This window comes from Coffea arabica, chromosome 6e (genome assembly GCF_036785885.1).
Source record: "Coffea arabica cultivar ET-39 chromosome 6e, Coffea Arabica ET-39 HiFi, whole genome shotgun sequence".
Taxonomy (NCBI): domain Eukaryota; kingdom Viridiplantae; phylum Streptophyta; class Magnoliopsida; order Gentianales; family Rubiaceae; genus Coffea; species Coffea arabica.
In genome coordinates, this window is record NC_092321.1 from 52,897,300 (window position 1) to 52,907,232 (window position 9,933).

Genomic DNA, 9,933 nt, shown 5'->3' on the forward strand with positions numbered 1-9,933 from the left:
TAAAAGAACCAAGCATGTGATAAAATGTTCTAAAGCTAGTAAGACCCCAACTCCAGCATGAGTAGCATTGATTGGTCCTTTCTCTTGTATGATGACAAATATGTTTGGCTATTGATTGCAGTCAAAAGTGCTTCATAAGGTTCACAAAGAACTTATTTCCCAAAAATAGGAATGAATAAGGCTCAGATTGTACCTTTTCTACACACTACTAAGGAGGATAATATTTTCTACCCAAAAGTTTTAGGTGGGGAAATCCACCTGCACCCTGCATCTCATTATTTCATCTAAACTCTATCTGATAATGCAGCCACACAGCATTACAACACCAGTTAAAGATTGACGGGAGAATCTATTATGGTCCCTCATTGAAAATTTTTCATATGTTGTTTCCTTCAAAGAGGATTATTTCATCTTAGTCCTCGAAGTTAGATGTCAAGCATTCTTTGTGCCTCAGGTTCGATATATGTCCCATATTAGTCAGTAAAGATGTAGAATTAACTTTCCATCATTTTATGCAAAATAAGAAACTGAATCACATAAACAATGCATTGATCATAAGCTGCTGACAAAGGATGGAGGAATGTCAAAATAGAATGCTTCAACAAGATGCTAGTTAATCTAATTCATTCTCACAGGCCAGGGGAAAATGCTTCAGTAGGAGTAGTGCAGGATATCTTAACACTGAGATCTTTGTTTAACATATGTACATTTTGCTTAATGGATAACTACAATGATAATACTTGTCTGAGTCGTAGTAAAATTGTTTTAGACAGATTTTGTGATGTGGAATCGTCTCCCACCAATTCCATGTTCTTGAATCCACAGATGTAATGATGATTGGGCCTTTGTCCTCACACTGCATAGTTTTTAAAGGCATGTATAAAACGTCTACTGTTTCGGGGAAAATAAAAAAGAATCACCAAAACAATAACACATTAAATAAAAAAAGGGGATTAATGAAATTAAAGCAAAACATCTACTATTACACAAGTTATAGTTACAACTTACAAAAGGATATGAGATAATGTGGATTTGAAGATCAGAAAATCTAGTCCAAATACGAAACTGGAACACTCTTTGGAAGACAAGACCCTTTGAAGCCACTGTTAAGATCATTGCCCTTCGCATTTCCTCTAAGACTAAGTCTCATGCTAATCCCCTCCTTGCCAATATTGTTAACCATTTTCAAGGTAGGCTGGAAAATGTTTTTAAGCCATTCTTCAAACAAGCTGTTAAGAAATGTAGCAGAACCAAGTGAAATCTGTTCCAGGACATTATGTTCCACCGTGAAACAATCCAAGTTTTTACTCCCAAAAATCTCCTCAAAGGAAGCTCTGATCTTGTTCAGAAACATTTCTGTCATCTGCCTACCCTGAGTCAAATCCCGATTGAGAATGAAATGATTCTCAATCAAGTCAAGGAATCCAAGGGGATTCGGTTGATCATTTGAAGTCAAGTCACTTGAAATGGGGCTGAACTCTTTTGTCTGGTCATCACTTTCTTCCTCATCCGCTTTCATGTTGAGATCAAGCGTGTTTGAACTTAATTGCGGAGTGAGTTCTTTCTCGCCGTTCTCCACTGGGATTTTGAAGCCAGATTCCATCTCACTCTTTCTTGGAATCTTATTGTTGTCTGGAAAATCCCAATCGGTTTTACGCTTGTGATCAGGGCCAAATACTGTGGAATTGGAAGTTCTTTCAGTTACCAAAATTTCCATCTGAATTACAGGATCCATCTTTTTGCTCTCATTGTCGTAACATGAAAGATCAGCCTTTGTCAAGATGAAAATGGGCTCGCAAGAGCTTCCATCTTTCTTATAGAATGATCCCATTTTACCAGCTCTGATGCTATCAGCAAGAAATTCAAGAAAATCAGGATCAGCAAAATCAATATCTTCCAGTACAGCAACTAGTCTCCCATGATTTCTTACGACATTTTGAAGCACTTCGGAGCACTTCCCAGGCGTGTTCTGTCTTGTTCTCAGATTGATGTAAAACAGCAAATCAGCAGAACCAATAAGCGATTCAGCTATCCCCAATGCAATTCTTCTTTTCCCTACCAGGTCATTGCCCTGAATGACTAACCAAGTATCTTTCTTCGATTCTTTTGAGTTCATCAATGCTTCTACAATTGCAGGAATGATCCCCGAGTGCCAAGGCACATTTTCTTGCAACAACTTGCATAGATCAGCGTCTTCATTTGCTTTCTCTGTTGAGTTTACAGCATCAGAGATTTGAGAATTTCCCAGAGCCAAGGTGATCTTTTCATCTTTATCTTCCTTAAGCCTGAGAGAATCCAAATTTGGTTCTTCTGTACATTTAGAATTTCCGCTGCCAAAATTGAACTCAATATGGCAAGACTGCTGCCTTCTGAACCGAGGTACTGAATTTGAATTTTGATTAGGCTTCAAGCTTGTATGAGCAAATGAGATCGACTTCGAATCCACGAACATACTGTTGTAACTTGGCCACCATGGATACGAATTATAAGATTGGTTCTTTCCAGGGGAGCACTGATTGCTGAATGCAGATCTTGTATGATTTTGGTTCTGCCTCACCTGGTGCAGGCTTTGACATAGTTTGATCCATTTTCTCTTCAATTCCACTGTCTCATCCTGAAAAAATCAAAATGATGATTCTTGAGAGAAATGAGAAAAGTAAACAAGCGTAATATGATATTTACTTCTGGTTTGCACTTCTCCACAAAATTCAATCTGTGGCTTAAATGTTTGAATATTATGAAGTAAAATCATTTGTCAAAGACTACATCTTGTACCTTCTCTGCTACATTCCTCCCAGGTGGTTTGAGCCAATATGCCAGGTCACTGTCCTTGGTGTTGCAAGAATTCTGGTTAGAGTTGAAGCTAACTTCTTTCTCATAATTGGAGGTGCAATCTGGACAACAAATAAATGCTTCTAATTGTTCCTCTTTGGCAACGTTTGGCTTTTGCTCAATTACTTCAAAGGTGCTTTTTGATAAGCTGGCGAGACTTGTGTCTTGAACACTGAAAAAAAAAAAAAAGACATTCAATTGACTTTCTTGGAGAGTTGAAGGGTAAATCAATTCAAGAATCATATTTTTAGTCAAATATTGGCCAAACAAAAGAACAAAATACAAACTTTGCTGCACCCTGTATGTGTAAAGTTTAAACAAAAGTAGTTAACATCATGACAAAATGAAAAATTTGAAAAAAAAAAAAATGGACAGGGAAGAGAGGAGATTTGGGAGAAGACAATTTTAAATAGATTAATTGGGTTTGATAGATTACCCAATAATACCCATTTATTGGATTTGATGGATCAAATGAGTATTATTGGGTAACTCATTTATACCCATATGCAAAAATTTAAAATGCCCATACCCATCTATTCATGGACGGGTATGAGTAAACTTAATTAAATGGGTTTGTTTGACAGCTATAGTGTAAACCAATACATAATTGGTTAGCATTTTATTGCTTAAAGCCATAAAATCCGTTTAACAAAGTTTTAGCATTAAATAATGTACTCGCCACTGAGTTGTGAACACAAATTCAGACAACTGATTTTTTTTCCTAACATTTATATTTGAAGCAACGGTTCAGTACAAGCCCAACAAGACTAAGACAAAAACGAAATCACATTTCAGTACAAGTCAAACAAGATTTTAGATCAATTTCTTGCACTGATGTTCATATGCAAATAAGTCAAATAAAAGATATGGTGGCAGAATACATTTACAGCCAGAAGCAATGATCTGAACAACCATGAAATCCATTCATTTACTCGAGCGTAATTAATATATAATTATTACCTTCAGAAAGTTTACACCATTCCATTTCTATGTAATTTCTTTTTCCTTTTAGGTAAAAATCCAGTCAAGACTGTCAACAGACAAGAAAAGCAAGAAACAGGAGGGACAGAATTTCTGTATTTCTTAGCTTTACTTTTTTAAAGTGGCACGGACTCCTGGCATTGTTCAGACCATCAAGGCAACCAAAAGGACTGACCACATAATATGATGGTTCCTTTTCGGAGAACACAAAAACCATAAATTCAAAAACTTCCAACATTTTGCTGACCAAACAACGAAAGAGTAATGAATACATGATTGAAGATTCAACCAAATGCAAAAAATAAAATAAAAATAAATAAATAAAGGGTGAAAAAACTAACGTTGATGTTCCACAGTACAAATTCAGCAAGAGTACTAATAATCATGGCCTTTATCATAGACGTGATGATGTTGAGAATAGATTATTTGGCTTACCTCGTCGCCTTGAGACTCAGCCCTAATCCACCTGAAGGAACTGAAACAGCTTGAAGAGCCCACTGAACGTCAAGAGGGGGTTGCTTCATTTGGCTTCTCATATATGTTTGGTAATTTGCAGTTGCCACTAACCAAACCTTTGTGTTTGAGTTATTATAGCAAGAAAGTAACCTTCCTATCTCCCCAACAAGATGATCGACTGGGCTATAACCAGAATATTCTTTAGAACAGAATCCTCCAGTATCCTCTCCTTCACTCATAGTATTCTCAACTGTCCATCTCAAGTCACCTGTATAGATAATCACTCCCTTACCTCCTGATGCTAGAGTTTCCACCTTTCTCTTGAGGTCTGATACATTTAATTCAACTTCTTCTCTCTTCATGAACTTTAAGGGTGCTGCTGAGAAATGGAATTTGATGAAATGGGCAGATTTTAATTCCTCGGGAACATCTCCTTTTTCTACTTTTCCCATCAATTCTGTAACAAGACCTTCAGTTATAGACGCTGAGTCACCAACTATGACAGTATTCTTCCTTTTCTTCCTCAACAGAACCTCTACAACCAACTTGATATCTTCTTTAACAGAAACTGCTGGAGTATCTGTTATGTTAATGGGATTCCTTGGAAGTATCTTTTGAGGTGAAAATACAAGAGGGTTTTGCTCAGAGGTGTAAGACAAGAAATGAGAATGCCAAATGCTATTAGGATTTTCAGAGGGAGGAGAACTTGGAGTAGAGTAAATCCCACCAGAGCTATTATAGCACTGAAAAACTGAAGAAACTGAACAATCTTCCAAGTTATTCTTCACAGCAGTGCTAGAGAAACCAGCTTCTCTCATAACCCTGCTAACACTTGGATCATCTAAGATTGATAAAACAAGCTGCTCCAACTCAACCTTAATGGCCAAAAGAGGCTGCTGTTGCTGCTGTTCTATGCAACCTCTCCTCTGATGAGCTTGAGCTCTCTTGAGTGCAGCAATCAGGGCATTGGACAAAGAAGGCTGGCCATGCAAAATAGGACCAGGAGTTGTTGGAAGCCTGTTTAAAGCAACATTGAAGCAAAGCTCAAGTGCTCTGCACTGAAGAGGATGTGAAGAAGCTTGACGAGGTTGAGATTTGAGGCAAGCCCTTCTCAGCAAACTCACTCTTGAGCTCAGTAAAGTTGCAGCCACATGAAGAGGTGTGATCTGTGCGTGGCCTCTCCTCCTCGCTAAGCTTAGAGAGTGCTTCAGAACAGAAGCAGCCTCTGATGTGAGGGTCTGTTGAACTGCACAAGAAGCTCCTGCACGCATAACTTTGCTAAAACCCCACCCCCCTACACCACCCTCTTGTTGAGGAACCCTTATGAATTATTCAAGAACTGGTAAACTTCTCTTCTTGCTTTGTCTTATGACACTTCTGACCCTTTCCACCACCCTCTCTCAGCCCCTTTTTTTCTGGTTGTTCCTTCTGCTTCTTTTTTGAACAGGTTATGGTTTTCTTCACCGTAAACTAGGTTCAGTGGATTCACAATATATTGAGAGGAAATGGTAACTTTCCCTTGTTTGTAGTAGAAAAGAAAGAGAGAAGGAGAGCTTTATAGAGAAGCCTGCCCATCATATCACCTTTATAGTATCAGCAGAGACTGGAGAGAGGCCTATGCAACTTTTCTTATCCTCTTTAGTCTCTTCAGTTTTTTTTTTTTTTTATAGAAGTGTGAGAAAGATAATAAAGAACTTAGTCATCAGTAGTAGTTAATTAGCATTAATTAGAGTTCGCAGAAATGCTGATACGAGTTTTAAGGTTACTTAATTGCTAATGTCGGAGATTATAGAATAACTTAGTCGAAATCCCAGTTGTTTAATCATTAATGAACTATAAGTATCAAATGAAATTTCTTGGTACGAAGCATAACTTCAGATTAACATAACCTCACATGTTACTTTCACATCTACATCGATGGTAAAGATTTCCATTTTATCTTCCCAAGTGTTCTTCTTTTTAAGAAATAAATAAAGACAAAAAAAAATAAGGCAAACGTATTTATAGGCTTAAATGAGAGGAAAAAAAGTTGGTAGCCATCCTATCAAAAAGATGGAAAAAACATTCAAGATGCACTGCAATAGTGTTACCTTTCTCATCCAAGGAAAATAAGATGAAACAAAATTATGTGCTTTAATATATTCAATAAATTTGGTTGTCAATATCTCTCCTAATTTCTTTTCATTCCTTTTTATAGTGAAATTGATTTCAAAACCCAACTTAGCCTATAGAGAGATTGACACACTGTTTAGGTGATTATAAATTCCTTGATTCGGCTCTCAAATCGTGTCCTTTTCCCCTTCTCGTGCATAAGACTTGAAGTCTCAATCTAGACCAAAGAAAAATTTTATTTCGAAGAAATGAGGCCACATTCAATAATTTTAGAATAAGCTAAGAACTCGGTTTCTCCCCGCACCCCAACCCCCCCCCCCCAAGCCAAAAAAAAAAATGCCCATCATTGGAATAAGAGATTTAACGCTTTTTCTCCTCATGTCATGAGTCATGACACTGTTTGAACGACGGTGAAGGCCAGCAGAAATTCAAATAAAGTAACTAGACGGACAAGTGTGATGAAAGATAAAAGGAAAAGAACCCGTTTTTAACCTTTCTGATGCTTATCATTTGTTTCTTGCATATTAATGCATAGGCAGACTATAATAAGTTTCGTTTGTTTTGCTCTCAAGAAAAAGGATGTGAGAGAAGACTTCCTCTAGAGGTTTTTTTTTTAAAAAAATTTGGTTAATTGGAGAACAAGACTTTGGCTATCTTACACGAAGCTTAAATATTCTAAGAGCAGTGTCAAGTAATAATTTTGATTTTGTTATTTTTGAACGAGTCACAAATAGTATCTCCACGTATACTTCTATACACGTACTACATTGTAGTTTATTGTAATTATTGTACTTAGGATAAATATTTCTTCATACTGGTATTTAGACTACAATATATATATATATATATATATATATATATATATATATATATATATATATATATATATATATATTATTTATTTATTTATTTAGACTGCAATTGTATCTCCATATAAATAATGTTTAATGTTTTCTTCTCTTATATGCTTGAGAGGTTATACCTACGCATGCAATGGATGAAAAAAAATCCTGTGATTGTATAAAAAATTATGCTACAAAAGAGAAAACATCTGTCTTTTATTTTTTTTAAAATTACTCACATTGTGATTCTTTTTAGTATTTAATCAAAAATTAGAGATTTTGAATTCTAATCTCCCTATTTCCTCCCCACTTTTTGGATTCCACACTTCCTCAACCAGAAAAATTTTAGGGATAATATCAGAAAGCTCACCTGAGGTTTCTCTTAATATTACCTGGCACCTTTAAGGTTTTAAAAATATCACTTAACTCCCTTATTTTTGTTATTTGTGTAACAAAATTTTCAAAAACCCTAAACTACCTTTTTGCTAATTTGGCTAAATAAAAATACTGATAAGTCACTTTGTTTACTTCAAGAGAAACCACCATCTAAAAAATAATCTTTAGTGGTACCACCACATCACAAAGCTATAGCCCATAAAAATATAAATTTGAAAAATAAAAAATATATTTGTAAAAAATACATTAGCACCAATTTTATTCTGTATGTTCAAAATTGATTTCTTATGAAACTCATATTTTTTTCCCAATTTCTTCTCAACTCGTGCTCCAAGCCTTTAAATTGTACTAATCATTACAAAAACCAACTCAAAATAAACAAAAAAAATCATATCTCATTCTATCACAACCATAATAAGTAAAAGAAAAACAAAATTCAATTTACTACTATTTATAAATAAAAAATGGCATAGTCATCCAAAAAAATGAATAAGAGAGATTGTTAGAGATAAGGGAAAGAGAAGAAAGTGACTTTTTTTTTTTTTAACTTTTTGAACTCCATTTATTTGATATGTGAATTATGTATCAAGTGAAGACTAATATAGTCTTTTTGTAATTATTATGGGAAATAAGTGATATTTTCAAAATTTTAGGCATGCTAAATAATATTAGGAGAAATCTCAAGGAAGGTTTATGATATTATCCCAAAATTTTTATTTAAAAAGTGTTTTGTTAAATTAAAAATGATGTGGCCCCCTATGATATTCTCTTTTGGAAGGGAGGGGTTTCTTTTGGGATACAGGATAAAGAGAATTAGAGTGTCACGCCAATCCTCGTAGAGAGACAGAGTTTATTCCCCAAGTACCCAAAGGCAAAAAGCAGCCCTCTGTCTGCTATCCTACATAGCCTTATTGACCCTTTTTCAGTCTAATCTCTCATTGCCCTCTGTCTTCGTTAGCCTGCACCAGACTTTTTGTCCGATCCAATTTATCTTTCATGAATCCAACAACCCACTTGAGAGCCCTGAATTGTGCAAGATAAACAATAAAAGGGTTAATTGCACTAAACACCATTTAATTTTGAGAATCTTGCACTTTGTCCGGCAGAACTTTTAAAATAGGTAGTTTACGCCAATTTAGAGTTGGCTGACCAAAATACCCTCTAAGTCTAGAATTGCATTCCTTTTTAATTGAAGGATGTATTAGATTTTTGGGTAAAATACCATAAAACTCCCTGTGATTTGCCAAATATATAATTTAACTCCCTCTAATTTGAAAATCTATACTATAGTTCCCTATGGTTTTGACTAAATTGAAAATTGGACAAAAAGCATCCAATCTAATAAAAGTATGTAAAATATCAATATTGCCCCTACTATATGTAAAATGCTTTTCATTCAATTTTTAATTTAATCGAAATCACAAGGAGGTATAGTATAGTTTTTCAAATAAGAGAAAGTTAAATTGAACATTTGGCAACCCACAAGGAGTTCATTTATACAGGGGCATTATTGATATTTCACGTACAACCATTACATGGATGCTTTCTATCCAATTTGCAATTTAGTTGAAACCAAAGAGAGCTATAATGTAGGTTTCCAGACCAGAGGGAGTTAAATTATACATTTGACAAACCACAGGAAGTTTAGTATTTTACCCTAGATTTTACATTATCTGTGAATTCCATTTTTTCTTTTTTCTTTTTTCTCTTTTTGCTTATGACCACATAGTTTCAAGTTAAACCATATAGAAATATCCATGATATCCTATTGGGTACCCAATTTTGGTCTGTGACTCTTTTTTTTCCAAACCATTAGAACTAGTTTTAGATTGGAGTTGAAAAATTTAAAGGATTTTGTGATTACTCCACCTCCTCTTAAGGCATACCCCAAAGTTTAGCGGGTCGCCTACCTGCCTTTCGTCAGGAGTCACTCACAAACCCCAATCAATAACACTAAAGTCCTTTAATATAACATTTTCATACTACAAATCGTCCAAATATTCAAATTAAAGTACAAGCCAAAAGAAAAGAGTTTAAATGGCTAGTTCCATAATACAGTATGTTGGCCAAATACAAGATCCAGATTTCCTATTATAAACTATTGCTATTCTCGTCTCTCTCGTACCCACACTCTGTTAAGGAAAGGAAAAAATGAGATGAGTTAAAAACCCAGTGAGGTTCTAAAAAACAACAAGCAATCTATCGGACATTATAAAATTCACATGATAGCATGATCATGTATTTCATGAAGCAAGGAATATCCAGATAAATTATTCAACAATGTACAGTCAATAACATATTCACGTAAAAGAAT

General features: G+C 35.0%; 1 protein-coding gene across 2 annotated transcripts; it reads right to left on the reverse strand.

The window, feature by feature from the left end:
- Positions 1-661: 661 nt before the first annotated feature.
- LOC113697585 (protein SMAX1-LIKE 4-like) lies at positions 662-5,825 on the reverse strand. 2 transcript variants are annotated; one of them, XM_072055821.1, is made up of 4 exons: positions 4,249-5,825; positions 2,776-3,004; positions 1,009-2,614; positions 662-856 (listed from the first exon to the last, which is right to left on the reverse strand). In XM_072055821.1, exons 1-3 carry the CDS (start codon positions 5,538-5,540, stop codon positions 1,049-1,051), a joined length of 3,087 nt encoding a protein of 1,028 aa, XP_071911922.1. In that variant the 5' UTR covers positions 5,541-5,825; the 3' UTR covers positions 662-856; positions 1,009-1,048. The 2 variants fall into 2 exon arrangements, with proteins under 2 accessions (XP_071911922.1, XP_027073064.1); XM_027217263.2 differs by lacking the exon at positions 662-856 and having other exon boundaries at positions 941-2,614.
- Between the last annotated feature and the right edge of the window lie 4,108 nt (positions 5,826-9,933).